The sequence below is a fragment of the Cotesia typhae genome, unplaced genomic scaffold (genome assembly GCF_013202065.1).
Source record: "Cotesia typhae breed Kobodo isofemale line unplaced genomic scaffold, CoteBio_Ctyphae scaffold_152, whole genome shotgun sequence".
NCBI lineage: Eukaryota > Metazoa > Arthropoda > Insecta > Hymenoptera > Braconidae > Cotesia > Cotesia typhae.
In genome coordinates this window covers 1,627,626-1,647,543 of record NW_027423776.1, presented here as the reverse complement: position 1 = coordinate 1,647,543, position 19,918 = coordinate 1,627,626, and the positions used below count along the sequence as shown (strand labels likewise).

Below are 19,918 nucleotides of genomic sequence, written 5' to 3'. Positions count from 1 at the left end.
AGCAGCTTAGTTTGGGCATTTCCGCTGAAAATTCAAAATTTGGCCGGAAGTGCCAAATTGAATCTCCTGTTAAAAATTCTGTGAAAATCAAATAAATCCTCTTACCCCGCAATATTTTAGGAAATGCCTAAACACAGCTGCTGTTAAAAGCGGAATTCAAAATTCCAATTTTAAAAGGTTCTTCACGGAAATTACATTTTGGCACACCCTAATATATATATATATATATATATATATATATATATATATATATATATATATATATATATATATATGTCGGAGGAAGAGTGGTTCGGGCATCGTTAGGGTCCTTTGGATCATTATCAGCCATCTTTATTTATTTTTACAATAATCAAATATAATAAAGACTTTGATTTAAAATATAACGTACACTAACTCGTACAAATAATAAATTTAATTACAAATATTCTACTGCGATTGATATAACAGTTAAAGACGTTTTGGGAATAAGACCGAGAACGAATCCGGGGTCAGCAGGATGTATGCGATCCTTACTTGATCAATGCTCAACGAGAACTACTCTCCCAAGTACCCTAAGTACTTATTCACTCAAAAATTATTTCGACAGCCCTCATTGTCTGTCGATATTTCTAACTATATACTTTTTACTTCTATCCTGTGACCTCGGCTACGTTTGGTGACCATTGTCACTCCGGACTTAAGCCCATCGTTATAACCATAAAAATATAACTAGCTTAAATCATAAATAATATCTAAATATTCTATGCTTTACGATTTTGCTTAAAATTAACAGACAAACTAAAATATTGGGAATTTCCAATCTCTGAGAAAACCCAGCTCGATATTATCTCCGACACGGCCAACCTGACGATCACACGTCCTCGGGTGCATCTGTAAACATGTTATTACAAACCGTGTCAATTTTTTTTTTTTTTTTTTTTTTTTTAAACAAATAATTTTCCTTTATTCCGAGGCTCATTTAAGCTACAAAAACTCTCGACTATCAAATCTAACAGACTTAGCTTCTTGAAGGTGCCTTTTCAAAATTTCTACGATTGTCTATCCCAGCGATCATGCAGGCTATGTTCATCACCACCCCAGGTATAGACCCTTAGCACACAATGGTCTGCAACTGTATATTACATACAGCAAAACTGTGTACCACCATAGTTACTCAACTATGTACACCAGTATTCAAAATCTTTTCTACATTGTCAACCAATGACACATGTAGTACAACACAATTTTCTTCTCAGGCCCCCGCGACCTCACCAACTGCCCATCGCCCCCTGACAATCTTGGCAACCAAGATTGATTCAAATCACCCTGGATTTGCAGTTACGACTACAGCTTGGTCCAAGTAGTTTGACCCCCAGAAGTAAAATTTTCTTATCGCCACCACATCATCTACTACCCATCACACTCTGGCCAAACCACCATTGATTTGCCATTATGACCTACAGCCTGATGCGAGTGATGCGACTTTCATCAACTACCATTAGTGCTCGGTCTTTCCCCCGGTGGTTTCTGACTCTGTCTCAGAGTTATTCTGAGAAACTTCCTGTTCATCACCCTCATGATCATCTGGTATATCCAATTCAATAGGGATATGACTTTCCGGCATTTTCCTCAAATTCTCATGACTATATTTATAAGTCCTATTATTGTCTAACGACTTCAAAGTATACCGATCGCCATCGAGAATTTCCGCCACTACAAATGGACCTCTAAACTTAGGATCAAGCTTCGTTTGATTTCTCTCTTCGTTCTTAATTAACACGAAATCTCCTATCTTAAATGGTATAATTTTTGCTTTATTTTTATCAAATCTATACTTATCATACTTAGCATTTATTTCTATGTTCTCAATAGCTTTTTGCCTTACGTCAGAGATATCTATTTCTTTATCTACCTGGCCAACTACCATTCCAAAAGGTCTGGCTACTTTACCAATTAACAATTCTAATGGACTCGCATTAGTGACTCGATTGGTAGTGCAATTCATTGCGAACTGAATTTCATTTACAACTGCTTGCCAAGAGTTTCTACTCGTTTCGGCTGCAGTAAACATACTTTTTAGGGTACTCATTACGCGTTCTACCTGACCATTAGCTCGACTAGAACCCGCAGCTATAAGATGTAATTTTGAGTTTTGTGAGGTACAATACTCTTGAAATTCTTTACTTGTGAAACATCTACCTTGATCCGCAATTATGCGGATCGGTGGGCCAAACAATGATATAGCGTTTTTAAGAGCCTTAATAGTATTGACACTATCTATTTTTCGAGTATGATATAATAAAACAAATTTAGTGAAAGCATCTATCAACACGACAACGTATTCTTTTGAATCATTTTTACCCGTTAATTTACCTGTAATATCCATGTGTACTGTATGCCAAGGGATGCTGGTCTTAGGAATAGGATGAAGCTCTGCTTGTACTTTGCCTGAGCTTGACTTGGAAACTCTGCAAGTATAACAGTTATCAATGAATTTACGAACATATTTCGTAATTCCTTCAAACCAGTAATACTCGCAAACCTTGTCAAGTGTTTTCTCCCATCCTAAGTGCATAATTGAGTCATGTACATGATTTATTACCGACCACCTAAAAGCACGTGGAACAATAGGTAAACATAATGTTTTACCTCGCCTTTGGATTTTTCGGTGGAGTAATCCTGACCGTACTTCATAAGTTTTAGCAAGATCGGACGCAATCTCATCATTTTCTAAATCAATTACTATCTTACTAATTTCTGGGTCACGCCGTTGCTCAACAAGAAGCCAATCATCGGAAATTTCCGTCAAATTTATCCGTTTCTGTAAAATTTTATTTGAATTACTACGCAATTGTTCTGTAACAGGATTACGCGAAAAGAAATCAGCGTGAGCCATTCTTTTACCTTCTCTATACACAATATCAAATTTAAAAGTCTGTAAGAAAGCCCACCAACGGTGAACCCTTGGTGTTAGGTCAGCCTTTTTCTGAGAGGCTTTTAACGAATTACAATCCGTTATTACTACGAACGGTCGACCATTTGAACCATTAAATTTTTGCATTAATATAGCCCCATAGCCTTCAGAGCTAGCGTCTGTGTGCAACTCTATAGGAAAATTCGGATTGAAAATCATTAGTACAGGCTCATTAGTCAATACAGAGATTATTTTCTGACGGATATTTTCATGTACCTCAGTCCATTCAATATTTTTTTTTGTTACCTGAGGTCAAACGGTATAAGGGTTTCATTACCTGTGAGAACTTTGGAATAAATTTACGAAAATAAGAAGAGAGACCGATGAATTGTCTCAACTGAGTTACGGTTCTCGGTGCAGGTAAGACAGTTAAGGCTTCGATTTTACGTGAGCTGGGACGGACTTCCCCAGCAGAAATTTCATAGCCCAGGTATTGTACTTGGGTTTTGAGAAACGAGCATTTCGATAAATTAAAAGAGAATCCAGATTTAATGAGAATACTGACTACTTTTTGAAGTCTGTCTAAAGCTTCTTCAATAGTTGAAGCTATAATCATAATATCATCCATATACACAATAACGAATGTATATGCAAGTTCTCCTAAAGCTTTTATAACAGCACGTTGAAAGACAGAGGGTGCGTTCTTTAGCCCGAATGGCATGGTCAAATATTCATATTGCCCATCAGGCGTTACAAACGCTGTCCGTTCAATTGATTCTGTCTCATCAGGGATTTGATGAAATCCACTGGCCATATCTTAACATGTGAAAAACTTTGCACCAGCGAGTCGCGCTATTTGGTCGGCTATGAGGGGTAAGGGAAATTTATCATCTATCGTATTAGAATTCAGTTCCCGATAATCAACGCACAAACGATCAGAACCATCTTTCTTTTTAACTAATAATATAGGACTTGCAAACGGAGAGCAACTCGGACGAATAACATTAGCCTTCAATAGTTCATCTACTCTATCCCGTACTACCTGCCTTTCCTCGGCACTAAGACGATACGGTCGCCTTTGTACAATTACATTAGGGTCAACTAAACGTATTATAAGCTCCCCTGTATTAACACGAGTACTTGGAAACCCCTGAATAAATGAATCGGTATATTCTTTTAAAATAGAAATGAGTTTCTCTTTATCATCTCCAATTACGTCAGTATCAATATCATTAAAATGTATTTTACTAATAGATTCGAGTTTATTACATGCATTAATCAGTTTACTTTTAGATAAGCTAAAATTATTTGAAGTTATATTTACATCAAATCCTTGCCCAAGAATTTCACGACCAATTAATATGTCACATTTTAAATAATCATCCGCAATAACATGAAAAAGTATCTCTAACGTATGGCTATTAATAGTTATTTCAGACAAAATTTGTATCGTACAGTTCACGCTAACATTTCCAATACCCTTAAGAATTATTAATTTATTTTCCCTCTTTCCCGCGATCCGAGTCGCAATACTTTCTTTAACCAATGAGCATTCCGCTCCTGAATCGAACCAAAATGAAAACGACTCACCACGATGTATTAAGGAACCTGACGGAGCTGCCACTGTGCAGAAATCGACTCGTCGCTCTCTAAATTCCTTGCTTCCTTGATCCTTCATGCTGCTGGCCGTAGATTGACATTTGGAAGCGACATGTCCAGTTCTCCCACACTTGTAGCAGGTAACAGGCTTGTTGTGCATTGGAATATGTCTAACAGCTACCTGATTGTTTGGTGATGACTCCGGTTTCCTCTGATTTGCCGTTGAGAGACAATTTGTACTCTTGTGCCCCATTTTCCCACATGAATGACACTTAATAGGCACAGCCGACTTAAATTTCTTGAAATCAGAAGACGATCGCTCATCTTGCGACGATGTAGGTCTCTTGCGCGTGTAAGAAAAAGCCTTTAACTCTTTCTGTAGTTGAATACGGGTCTTGACGTCTGTGGTGAACGCCAAACGTTGAAGACGACTATCAAACTGAGAGTTATGCGCAAGAACAACTGATACTGCAATTTCTTCCGCAGTTAAATTTTTCCATTTTGACATGAGTGACGCCAGGAGACGACTCGAGTAAGATGCTAAGCACTCACCGTCTTTTGGACGACTATTTTGCAGATTAATTAAAGTTGCTGCTGATGTCTCCACTCCGGCAAACCTTGTAATGAAAAGATCTTTGAAATCAGTCCAGGTTATCCCAGGGTAACACACTTGAGATAACCAAGTAGACGCAGATCCTTGAAGAGCTTCACTTAGTGCAATAACTAACGAACTACCCTCTAGAGGACGTTCCACTAAACACATATCCACTGTCGCGCACCAAGCACACGAATCCGCGTTTGAATTTTCCGGGTTAAATTTCGGTAGTGAAATACTACGACTCGGTGACACTGGTTTTGTCACAGACTTTATTAACTCTACAAGACTTTGGTTTTGCATTTCCAAAAGCAGTTTAAATTGCTCAGAAGAAAATGCAGCAGATGATCCTGATCCCACTTCTGATGTCGGAGGAAGAGTGGTTCGGGCATCGTTACGGTCCTTTGGATCATTATCAGCCATCTTTATTTATTTTTACAATAATCAAATATAATAAAGACTTTGATTTAAAATATAACGTACACTAACTCGTACAAATAATAAATTTAATTACAAATATTCTACTGCGATTGATATAACAGTTAAAGACGTTTTGGAAATAAGACCGAGAACGAATCCGGGGTCAGCAGGATGTATGCGATCCTTACTTGATCAATGCTCAACGAGAACTACTCTCCCAAGTACCCTAAGTACTTATTCACTCAAAAATTATTTCGACAGCCCCATTGTCTGTCGATATTTCTAACTATATACTTTTACTTCTATCCTGTGACCTCGGCTACGTTTGGTGACCATTGTCACTCCGGACTTAAGCCCATCGTTATAACCATAAAAATATAACTAGCTTAAATCATAAATAATATCTAAATATTCTATGCTTTACGATTTTGCTTAAAATTAACAGACAAACTAAAATATTGGGAATTTCCAATCTCTGGGAAAACCCAGCTCGATATTATCTCCGACATATATATATATATATATATATATATATATATATATATATATATATATATATATATATATATATATATATACATGTCAACAGCAATACTAATAATCAGGCTGGCTTAAGCAACACTCCTACAAATATTAACAGCTATATATCGGTAACTTTTTAGAACGTGAGGGGACTAACAAACCTATACGACTACAACATCACACAGTCGAGTATCATTTGTATCTCAGATACTTGGGTGACCACTGAAAAAATAGTTTTAAATAATCCATTCAGCAAGTGGAACGTAGCTAACTCTCCTGCCCTGAAAAACAAATTATACGGTCGAGGAAGCGGGGGTCTTCTCACACTCACCAATGGCTTTAAAACTACAACCTTAGATGTGTCCAAAGACTGGATTTTCATCAAGTGTACAACAAACAGCCTCTCTTTCATTATTGGAGCACTATACTTTAAACCAGAACAGAAAGATTTAACTGACATACTACTAAATCTTCAAGTGATTATTGACTCTAGTGAGGTCCAAAACGCTGACGTCATTATCATAGGAGGAGACTTAAATGCCAGGATAGGAGACCCACTTCCTGAGGACGAAAATCTTCTCGAGGGTTCCAACTTGAAAACATCTAGGACAGTCAACGATGTAACTACAAACAAACAAGGCACAGTAGTGCTAGAGTTTATGAATGCTAATGGGTTCATAATTATTAATGGACGCACGAAGGGAGATTTTTCTGGGGGATTCACATTCAGAAACGCTATAGGCAGAAGCACGGTAGACCATGTATGGGTAAATTCACTTGGTATCATTTACGTCAAGGACAAGTCAATAGAACATATACTCACCAACTCAGACCATTTCCCTGTTTTAGTTACTCTCCAGACAAATAACCCGATCAGAATCCCTAAGGAAACACGTGTTCTACCTTCAAGATTGAGATGGAACCCTCAGATGAACGAGACTTACAGGGAAAATCTTCGCTGGTCACCAGCGGTAAGCCAGAACTTTACGGAATCCTCAGTGGATTCACTTTCCAGCATCTTGAGCGACTCCATCATGAAAGCAGCCAAATCAGCCAATATGTATACTAAAAGCACCCGCTATCACGCAAATGAAAGCCGCAAACCTTGGTTTGATGCCGAGTGTAGGAGCAAAAAAATAGCTACCTCTCATTTCTTACGATTTTATAAAAACACTGGGCAGAACTCGGAATTCTGCTCACTATACATGGTAAAGAAAAAAAAATACTACAACCTACTCAGAAGCAAAGCCAAACACTACAACGAGGGGCTAATCTATCAATTTAATAACCTAAACAACCGAACGGACTTCTGGAAATTAGGTAAACAAGTCAGACAGAGACCTTCAGCTCAAAACAATATTCCATGCGACACTTGGTACTAATACTTCACCAACTCCTTTCCACCTAGGACTAGCTGCCACCTAGAACTGCCTACAGAACAACATTATATGTTCGACCAAGAAATTACGATAGAAGAACTGGTTCGCAGCATAAAGAAATGCAAAAGAGGTAAAGCCCCTGGTCTGGACAATATCAGTAATGATTTTTGGAAAGAACTACCGGACAACTGGCTTTATTATACACTAACGCTGTTCAACAAGATTTTTACGACTGAACCGATCCCTGTGGACTGGGCTAGAGTAGTAATGTTCATGTTGTACAAAAAAGGCGACAAGCAAGATCCGGGCAACTACAGAGGCATATCACTTATAAACTCAATTGCAAAAATCTTCACCCAAATTCTGCATGACCGCCTAAAGCACTGGGCGACATCACAGAAACTGATCCCTGAAGAACAGGTCGGGTTCTGCACAGGAAAAGGAACAACAGACAACATTTTCTTACTGACAACAATACTCCAAATGCAACTACGTTTCCCAGGCATCACAGCTTACGTTCTCTTCGTAGATTTCAAAAAGCCTTCGACAAGGTGCCTCACGATAAATTATGGTCAAAGCTGGCAAGCATGGGGGTCAGTGGCAAATTCATAAGAATGATAAGTTGTTTTTTATGAAAAAGCTACAATGTTTATTAAAACCGATGACTCAACTTCAGAACCAATAGATATCACTGAAGGAGTCCTACAAGGTGACGTCTTAAGTCCACTCCTGTTTATTTTATTCATCGCCGACTTAATTGACTTCTTCAAAGATAGAGGAACTGAAGGCTTGAGTCTGGCAGAATATACACAGATACTGATGTTGCTGTTCGCAGATGATGTAGCCATATTGGCACACTCGGCATCCAAACTTAGACTCTCTCTAAAGATTTTAGAAGAATACTGTGATTTAAACGGCCTAGTAGTGAACATAAGCAAAACACAAATTATGGCCTGTAGAACCTCGGGAAGACTAAGAAAATGCGATAACAGTTTTGTATATAAAGGAGAGGCAGTTGAAGTAACTAAATCGTACTCTTACCTCGCAATTCCACTCTCAAGCAACCTTCAAAGCAAACTAGCCGCCTCAGAGGCAATAAGAAAAGGTAACCAGGCTTTAGGTACGGCATATTCCATCCTCGCCAGACTCAAGGCGAAATCATGGACCAGCAAAATTCAACTTTACAACAGCATAGTGAAATCAACTATGCTTTACCAGGCTCACATTTGGGGATTAAAAGAGGAAACCTACGAGAAAATCGAAGCTGCCCATTGTTCCTTCTACAAGAAAATCTTACATCTCCCAAGCTGCACACCTCACTACCTGCTCAGACTAGAGTTGAACTTGATACATACCACGCTGGAAATATTGAAACAAGCGTACAATTGGGTCATCAAGATTTTGGAAATGGAAGAGTATATACTGCCCAAAATAGGCCTCAAACGTTTGTTCAAGCTCTCAAACAATTTCTACCTATCCAACTTGAAGTGGTCCATACAATTGAGGAAACTGCTTGCCGCTATAAACGAAGAACAGATACTAAACAATTTAACAGCACAATATTGGAAGAATAACAAAAATAGAATTCTGGACAAATATCGCACACATTTAGGGAAAAAGATCTAAGCAGATACGCCACTTCGAGCTGTTGCCAGACTCCTATACCAAGAACCTTACATGACGGAACTCCCACGTACCTAATGAAGAGCGCCTTCCACAAAATTGTATCCAGAGCCTAACTGAGAACAGCCAATGTTTACTCATGTCAAATTACGCCTGAACGGGGAATAATCAAATTAAGACCTTCAGAACCTTGCCGATTCTGCCATAATCAGGCAAATAAATCAGTGGCTCATTTCTTGTTGGAATGCCCACTTTTCAATTTGCCTAGAGCCCAATATCTAGAAATACTCCGAATCTCGCCCTCTAAACAGTGAAAACTTAAACTTGATGTTAATCCTGGACGATTACTCTACTCTGGGGGACACCAACCTATATAACTACGTCCAAACCTGTGCCGAAATAATCCACTAGAATAATGCCACATAACTTTAATTAAACTTCAATTGATTTTCATATAAAGTTTCATAGTCGAAAGCTAGTTAAATTTTCGCTGAATTGTTGATTGTTGATTCAAATATACTTGGCACATAACATATTGTACATTATATACTATTTAGATTGTATAATACTACATATTCTAACTATTGAAATTATATTATTATTTCAATTTTAAAAATTTTTAATTATTATATTTATCTATTTTAAATTGAAATTTAAATTGAATTGAACTGTTTAAATTGTTCCAATTAAACTCAAACTTAAACTAAATGTTAATTCTCAAAACTAAATTTGTAATCTCAATTATGATTGTAATGGCAAATGTCAGTGAACTACATACAATTATTTTAAAACTCTTGCGATCGAGAATAATCAGTGTATTAAAGATAAATCTGATAAAAACACATCAAATAAATAAATAAATAAATATATATATATATATATATATATATATATATATATATATATATATATATATATATATATATATATATATATATATATATATATATATTAGGCTGGTCCCTATGTTGGGTTTTTTGAAATTTTTTTTCACGATAGTTCAAAATCGGTTCAAAATCGATAAAAAAAAAATCATGCCAAGTTATAGCTCTTAATTTTAATATTAACCCGCGCCCCCCAACGGTCAAAGTTTTAAAGGAAAATAACATGGGAAAAGTTATATTTTTACTTTGGAATTTTTTACGTCATAAACTAACCAACAAATCACATCAAAAAATATTTTTTCTAATGCAAAATTTAACGGTCTACAAAAAAGGTCTCTTATCATTTTTTGATAATTCTAACGGTTTTGAAGTTATTCGAGGTCTAAATTGAAACTATAATCTTTTTCATAGTTTTATCTGTTTTTTTGGTCATTTAATAGTTCATAAATCATGAACCGGTTATTCTTTATAATCTCATTGGATTTATTTGTTTAGAAAATTTTCAAAGTAACTGTAACTTTGGAATAATAGTAACACCAATTCATTTTTTTAGCCTGAACTGTCGAACATTTTAAAGATTTTTAACTTTTTTTGGATACAAAAGAAATTCGGGACCTATTGTCTCGATTTTTATTGTTATTGATACAAATATCAACAAACTCCAATTTCAAATTTTGATTTCTGGTTAAAAACATTTTAGAAACCGATCATGCCGCCATCTATTAGATTTTACTTCAATTTCTAACACTAAAATTAATTCTCAGATTACTCATAACCTACATTTATTTCTCAGCTTGATCAAAATCGTTCAATTACTAGTACTGATGCCTTTTTGATATATAAATAAATTTTTTGAGTTCATTTATCCGATATTTAAGTAATCAGTTAAATATGGAGTTATCACGTTTACGTCAAAACATTTTTTTGATTGGTGATGTTGACGTTCAAATCGTAGGTAACAAATTACCATCGAAATTGCAAGCTTTGAAAGTGTTATTTTTTTATACACGTATTTTAAATAATACTATCACAGATAGTGTTGCTGCAGTAATTGATGAAATTATTGTGTTTTGGAAGAAAGCTCGAATTCCCGTTCAAGATGTGCAAAGATGTCGAGATAAGTTGAAAAAACTGTATGATGTGGCGCATACTTCTTAAACATAGAAATCGGAGTGAAGTTGCTGTGAAAAAACAAAATGAATTTTCCTGTTCATTAAAAAAATTATTTGACATCGCACCGTCAAATGTATTTGAAATGGTTGATGAAAATTCCAAAGAATTCTTGAATAATCAGAGATCAGATGAACGAATTGGTTTTATTGCAAATATTAAGACGAAATACGATGACGATGAAATTGGTGTTAAAAAATTAGAGAAACAATTGGATTTCGAAAAACGAAAATTGGAAAGTGAAAAAGAAAAATCATTATTTGGTAAATTATAATAATCAACTTACTCATTGATATTTTATTATTTTATAGTGAAGATATTTTTGTCTTATCATTATCCTTTTTGTAGACAAAAACGTTGAACTCTTATTAAGCCAAGGAAGTGCTCAATCAGTCTCTAGTGGAGAAGTATACATTCCAACTACTGCCGGCCAATTTAAATCAAGAAATATAAGAGGAACTTACAATATTCTCAACGAAAGAGTTGTAGCTACTTTTGACCGTTGTAAAGTAAGCGACAGAGATGCTGTGTTTATAACTACAGCTATTTGTCAGTCGCTTATCGATTTAAAATTATTAGAAGTGGATATTAATTCCATTATTGTCAATCGATCATCTATTCGCCGATGTCGGCTTACTATGCGAGAGTCAAAATCAATAGAAATAAAAAACATTTCCAAGATTTAAAGTTATCATCTATTGTTGTACATTGGGATGGAAAATTATTACCTAATTTGTTAAATACAGAAACTGTTCATCGATTGCCTGTAATAATTACTTCAGAAAGTAAAGAAATTATGTTAGGTGTACCAACGAGTGAAGATGGAACTGGAATGGCACAAGCTTCTGTAGTTCATAAGACATTATGTGACTGGGGATTCGACATATCTGTAAAAGCAATATGCTGTGACACTACTCCTTCAAATTTAGGCCTTCGTAATGGTGCTGCTGCATTACTGGAAAAATTATTAGAAAGAGATTTGTTGTATCTTCCATGTAGGCATCATATATTTGAAATAGTCCTAAGATATGTCTTCGAAGCTGTTTTTCCAAATACTGTTGGTCCTAATGTTCCACTTTTTATCCGATTCCAAAAGCAATGGGGAGATTTAAATAAACTCAGTTACAAAACAGGTTTAGATGATCCGAAAAATGATAATATCTTGACAAATGAAAAAATTGAATCTATTAGAACTTTTGCGACTGAAAATCTTGCATCACAACTGCCTCGTGATGATTACAAAGAGTTATTAGAGCTTACTTTAGTTTTTATCGGTGTCATCTCCGAAAAATTTAGTTTTCGTAAGCCAGGAGCTTGTCACCATGCACGATGGATGGCAAAAGCTATTTATATATTGAAAATGTACATGCTTCGGGAGCAATTGTCATTGAAAAAGGTGAAGATAATAAACTACGGCAAATATGTGTTTTTGTGACAATGGTTTATGTTAAAGCTTGGTTTTCGTCGTCAAATAGTGTCAAAGCTCCGTACCATGATCTACAGTTTATAAAAGAACTCAACAACTTTAAGGCAATCAACAGTAATCTTGCTACTGTGGCAATTAGTAGATTTATGAATCACTTGTGGTATTTATCACCAGAATTAGCAATCATGGCTATTTTTGATGAGGAAGTTTCACAAGAAACAAAATTAAAAATTGTCGCTAAGCTGCGTAAAGAAGAAGAAACAATTGTGATTGATGATATTCCGGAAGAAGACTTGGATTATACTAGTGAAAAATGTAGTGTTAAACGCTTTCAAACTAAGAGCATAACTGAATTATTATATAATGATATTGACTTTTTCGTAACTGCAGAATCGATCAATTTTTTCAATAGATTCGAGTTACAAACAGAATTTTTAAAGATTCATTCTTCTGAATGGGCTCATAATAAACACTATAAAACTGCATTACGATTCGCTAAAAAACTATCGGTTGTGAATGACTGTGCTGGAAGAGGAGTTAAACTAGTGCAAGATTTTTGTAATCGTTATACTAAGGATGAAAAACAAATGCAATACGTGTTACAATTGATTAAAGATCATCGTCAAATGTTTCCTGACGCACTTAAAAAAACTAATGTAAAAACTTCATGAAAGTATCTGTACTTAAAAATAAAAATGGTAATGTTTGTACATTTTCGATTCATTAAAATATTAATAATACACTTCTTTAATTGATTAATACTTTTCACGTAAATTATAGTTCAAAATTACATGCATAAGTAAAAAAAGTAATCTAATATGAATAATAACCCGTCTATGATTGTTGAATTATTAAATGACCAGATAAAACTATGAAAAAGATTATATTTTCAATTTAGACCTCGAATAACTTCAAAACCGTTAGAATTATCAAAAATGATAAGAGACCTTTTTTGTAGACCGTTAAATTTTGCATTAGAAAAAATATTTTTGATGTGATTTGTTGGTTAGTTTATGACGTAAAAAATTCCAAAGTAAAAATATAACTTTTCCCATGTTATTTTCCTTTAAAACTTTGACCGTCGGGGGGCGCGGGTTAATATTAAAATTAAGAGCTATAACTTGGCATGATTTTTTTTTTTATAGATTTTGAACCGATTTTGAACTATCGTGAAAAAAAATTTCAAAAAACCCAACATAAGGACCACCCTAATATATATATATATATATATATATATATATATATATATATATATATATATATATATATATATATATATATATATATATATATATATATAACTAGCTGTTACCCGCCCGCTCCGCTGGGCACTTAATAATATTTTATTTTTAGATCTAGATTTGAAATTTAATTAGAGTATTGTTATGACTTCCACAGATTCCAAATTCAATCACATCAAATTTAAGACTTCTCGAGATGTGAAATTTGAAACAAATCTTTTAAACTTCAATAACATTTACTAACAATTTCCTTACAAACATCGTCTCGTTAGCAGCGGGAAAAAAGTCATTGTAAGATTTCCAAAACTTGACTTCACAAGTAGTTGTTTAGTCGAAGAACTAAGAATTCTACAAACATGTTATTTTTTCTGATCACATAAGCGATTAATTTTTTATATCGCGAGATCGCGGAAATATAACAGATTAAAATGAATGAATTTTCCAAACACTTGATATGTGAGAAAGAATGTCAGACAAAAAATTTTAGTTCACTATCCATGTTATACATATCGACAGAATTAAGCTTGTAGGTTAAGTTTTTTCTAACGTTACTATACTTGTCGACTACTATATTCTCTATGCATATACATAAACTACGATTTCAGTGACTAGCGGCTGTTTTTCGTACCCACTCTTCTGAAAATAATCCTCTAAAAGTGAAATTTATGTTAATTCATCTTGAAAATTACGTGAGAAATAATTTTCAATTTTTTTTAATTGTTCAAAATATTATATACTTCAATCTACTAGTTTTTTGATAGAGTAGTGAAATTCTTTCGACGAAAATAATTAAAAATACTGTCATTTTCCCACGCTTCTCCTATGTTATATGTACAAACAATGTTATTTTCAATTGCAGTTATCTCAAGTTAGGTACGGTAAATCGTCTTCAAATTTTAACAGTCTATGTATTATGCTTTTCATGACTTATATTTAAAGTTTCAAGGATTTCTTAAAATGTTGTTTTCATAACCGTATCACCTTAAATAGAATTTATAGAATCATGTACATGTAAACTGAATTTTCTATAAAAAGTTGATGTCACTGAGAAAATTGTAGTAAACAGAAAAATTCGTAGCGCTTAAAAAATGGTTGACCCTACAGGCCATCTCTGAAACTTCCCGCTATGTACAAGTTCAAAAAATTCGAGAAATTATCTATTGTCATGTTCTGAGCTGCTCGAGCTCAAAAACGCAATTTTTGTATTTTTCGAAAATCTAGTGGTTTTTCGGGATTTTCAAAAAAGCTTTCTAGGACCTCAAACTTCAAAATCTGATAATAATTTGACTTAAAAACAGGATAAGTACAATAATTTTTACATCTCTCAAAAGTTTTCGCTTTCAACACTCACTGAATTTTATAAAGTTACCTTGGAAACGGCCAAAATTTAGCAGCAATTGAATGTTTGGGAACTTTCTGCGGACATTTGAAACCAACAACAGCCTCTGGATTACAATAAGGGATTAGTTGATCAGGCCAGACGCAAGAGTGACTTTTGCTATCCCAAACAAGACCAGGTATACATGTTTCAATGTGAGGTTCACCGTAAATACATTTAATGTATGTTGTACTGCAAGAATCACTATTTTCATATAATCCAAATTGATATTCACACCCTGGAGAACTGATCGGAGTTACTGTAAATATATGTTATTTGAAGTCACTGTGATTCGTTTCAAATTTTAAAAAATGAATAATATTTTACATACAATCAGCTCGACGTTCTCCACAATGTACGGCCCAGTTGTAATTACAATGGTTATGTACCACACCATGTCCATCAAAAAGAAGACCATTTTCACAGTGTTCGAGTGTCAAAGTTCCATTTGTACAAAGAAAAAAAGAACCACAATCTTCTGGGTGAGGGTATGCTTGTTCTCCATAAGATTCTGGACAGTGAGGAGCCTCCTGTAAACCATTACTATAAGCTGAAAAAAATTCAATTATTATACCATTTATACAGTTTTGATGCTGAAAAATAAATGCTTTATGAAATTCGAGCAATTCCATTAAGAAGATAGCCGAATAAATATGGAAAATCTAAACTCGCGGACTTTCTTCCTTGCACGTTTGAGATCGTATTCATGTCCCAGCGATTTCGACGACTATACGGTGTGAACGGACTATACGCTGTGTCTCAGCTATGTGAACGAGAAGTTTTGTGTTCAGTTATGACACACGATTCCGAGGGTGTTTTATCCAGGTATCCGTGGAGTATTGCTAGTGCATCCACAGAATTTTGCCAACATTCGAGCAGGGTCTTCGCGGGCTTTCGTCGGTGTTATCGCAGAATTTACCCGTCAAAAAAATTTCCTGATCAGACTATATCAAGCCTGATATGAAAATTGGCCATATCAGACTATATATGCTTTGATATAAGTATATCAGACTATATACCCGTTCCTTTATAGCAAAAAAAAAATCGGCGTGAGTGGGAATCTAACCGTGGACCTGACGCTTGAAAGACTAATTTACTATCTGTTTACCTAAGAGATTTACTTGAAGAGCTGAGTTTGTTATAATTACAAATGATCATATCATATACGTGATATGATCGATTCATAGTGAACAAAATTTTTCATCTAATTTTTTAATTACTAATTATCAATATATACCCGTGTATGTAACTTTATGACATCAAACCGAAATTAAATTTGGATTTTAGAAAAATGTTGTCGCACTTACTCAAAAAAAAATATTGCAGAGAGTACTTTTTATGACAATTTAAGGATACTTTAATGACCATTTTTGGATACTTTTATGACAATCTTAGAACACTTTCATGGATTTTAGGATACTTTCGTAACAATTTTATGACAACTATAGGATACTTATAGGATAACTTTAGGCCAATTTTATAACAAATTTAGGACAATTTTATGAATACTTTAGGACACTTTTATGAATTGTAGGATACTTTTATGACAATTTTATGACAACTTTAGGACTGTTTTGAAACACTTTAATGACAATTTTATGACAATTATAGGACACTTCAATGACAACTTTATGAAGTTATAAAAGGTCATAAAAATATCCTAAAACTGTCCTAAACTTGTTATAAAATTGTCATAAAAGTATCTTAAAATCCATAAAAGTGTCCTTAAATTGTCATAAAAGTATCCTAAAATTTTTAAAAATGTCCTAAATTTGTCATTACATTACTATATTCGACCGAGTCTGGTGCAGAACACGATTGAGTCGTGTGCCCACACGACTGATTATGGTGCGCACACGACTCAGTCAGGTGTAAACTAATTTTTCTTCTTTTTTTCGTGCACACAACTGAGACTGGTTCAGAATATGAACCATTTGGATTCTAATCTTTCCGTGCATTTTTTCCATTAATCAAATAAATAAAAAGGTACTTCTTAAAGTGACGCCCAATTTACTGATTCTCCATGATAATCAATTTTAATAAATAGTAAACCTGATTCATCAACTAACTCTAAATAAAACTAATAAGCCATTTATTTCCATATCTGAAACTTCGATGAATAATTGACGCAAAAGACTAATCGTCGTAAAGTCGTGCGTTCAAGTCTACCAGGGAACGATGATTTTACTCATTGAATAATTGGATCATAATTTATAATTAAATTCTAACATACGATGCAATTTTTAGTTCCTTTTCCTTTTTAACTTTCTACTATACAAAACGATGGTTTTCGAAAGCTCAAAGAAGTAGAGTGAAGCTCAAATAAGATCACATAATCAAAAATTATGCCTAAATACTTGTAGTTTGTAACAAAATGTATCAAACTATAATCTAAATGTAATCTTAAGTTTTCTATGCTCGTATTAACATTCCACACATTTGACGTATGACATCTCATCGTTTTCATAAGCTCATTCTATGGGCTGAAAAATTACGGCTTATTGTTCATTTATTCAATTTTTTATTTAGAAATAATTAGGAAAACGGTTGTCACCAAAGCCTATCCCTGCAACTTCCCGCTAATTCCATACCTAAGCGCTTTATTTTGCACTCATGACGTTTTTGAGCTCTTCGAACTCTTAAATATAATTTATGAATTATCTTGAGCTCTCTGAGTGAGCTGTTTTATCCTTTTGAGCTCTTCAAGCTGAAAAGTTTAATAAAACACTATTCTTTAAATTTCTAAACTGCAATTACTTCCCCATGAATAAACAGATTTTCACGCGGTCGATAGGAAAGTCATAAAATAAGTAAATATGTGAATATATTTAAAAAATGCTAGTAAACATGGAAATTCAAGAAATTATTTTTGTGAACATTTATTGATTATGATTTCAATTACAAGTGAGAATTAAACACACTAAAGATTTAGAACTTGGGATTTTCCTTGCGAGAAAGAAAGTATCTTAAATTAGTCGTTGTCTGTAGAATATATTGTTTACTAATAAAAAAAAAAAAAAATCAAGGTTGACCATAAGTAATCAATGGAAATTAATGATTTTCTTATTAATTACTGAAAAGTATTTGCTTATGAATAAAATTATTTTAAGAGAAAAAAACGGTTTACTCTATATGTTAGGAAAGATTATTTATAAACAATAAATGTGGTATATTAAATTAAAAATAATGCTTGTAAATTTTAGAAATTTTGGTTGAAAATTAATCAACGTGGAAAAGATTAAGCACATCCATGAGAATCAACACATTTACTGTCTTCATGTAAAAACAATCACTGGCACTACCATGCGAGAAAATATATCTCCGAATATATTAGGTATTTATTGAGCTAAAAATAAAATGTTTTTACAATAAAAAAGAATACTTTCTTATCAGAATATTACATAGAAAAAATTTTCTTAAATAAATTGTCCAAAAAAGTTTTCAAAAAAATTGTTTAAACAAACTATTTTTTAAACAATCTAAAATAAAGTTTCTTTATTTTAAACGTCCGTTAACTTCCTGATAATAGATTTTCTACAGTCTTGAAATTTTTATTTAAAATGTTGTATGAATAAACATGTAAAACTTTTTCTTTTCAAAGTTAAGATGATAGAATTCATCAAATTTTTTGTTAATTCAACCATAAAGATAAATACAATTGATTATTATTATGATAGAAAACATTTATTCGATTTGAGATAAAATATGAAATTACAGATCATTTCATTTCATCAGAAAATGAATAATTAAAGACTTGTATTGTACGAAGCATATGTTTGTTGGAAAAATTCTATTATTTATGGATCTCTCTAAACAGACAATTTGCTAAAGAAGATAAAATTATTCTCTTTAAAGAGGCCTGATTTTTATAATACATCACTACGTTTCAAGATGTTAGACCTCCTACTGAAGAAAATGAAGTATTAAAGTGAAACCTAACTGAATTTAGAACTACTCATTTTAAAATAATTAAAAAATTCTTACCAGTTTCGGAAATGACTACTAATAGTAATAACTCGAATATATTCTCGTTCATAATTCAATACTACAGTACAACTGATAAAACACCAACTGGTACTAACTAAATTTATGGTATATAGAAATATTAATACCAGTTTTTAGCCTCGAAGAACTAAGTATTCCCTTCACTCGTTACTGAAAGAACCGATCACTTTTTTTCAATAAGTCACTCCCCACTCATTTTACGTATTACATCTCTTTTCAAATAATGGAACTTTCTTTTACTTGTTTTCAACTATCGCAAAGATCCAAACGAAAGAAACAAATTAAACGGATAATCTTTAAATTATCGTGAATTTCAGTTATTTAAAAATCTACGTTTCAAAATTTCAATACTTAGCTCAATAATATTTGATTTTAAAGGAAACCAGGGTACTCGAAATTCGTTTCTAAATTAAAAAAAGTAAATGGAATAACATAAAAATTATGTGATTTTTTAAAAACATTATAACTTTTTTTTTAACTTCCCGTTGAAAAAATTGAAAATTTTCAAAAATCGGGAAGTTATTGGTTTTACCCCATTTTGCAAGAATCGAGTTTTTATCAGATCTCGACGTTTGAAGGTCACAGGAAGTTTTCTTGACTATCCCCACGAGGGTGTCACTATGTATATATATATATATATATATATATATATATATATATATATATATATATATATATATATATATATATATATATATATATATAAACTGAACTTTTTAAGTCGATTCAGGTGTTCGATCGTTACAGTTTTCCCCGCTTATAGACCTTGACGTTAGACGC

The 19,918-nt window shown here is 33.4% G+C and overlaps 1 protein-coding gene across 1 annotated transcript in view; it reads right to left on the bottom strand.

The window, feature by feature from the left end:
- The window catches only part of Cpap3-d (cuticular protein analogous to peritrophins 3-D), a 29,946-nt gene extending 10,674 nt beyond the window's left edge, over nt 1–19,272 (bottom strand). Inside the window, exons 1-3 of the mRNA XM_074256108.1 lie at nt 19,118–19,272; nt 15,465–15,683; nt 15,125–15,392 (exon numbers count right to left, since the gene is read on the bottom strand). Of these exons, the coding sequence (XP_074112209.1) occupies nt 15,125–15,392; nt 15,465–15,683; nt 19,118–19,169 (539 nt within the window). The 5' untranslated portion in view covers nt 19,170–19,272. The remainder of the gene's footprint in view (nt 1–15,124; nt 15,393–15,464; nt 15,684–19,117) is intronic.
- Nucleotides 19,273–19,918: the final 646 nt, after the last annotated feature.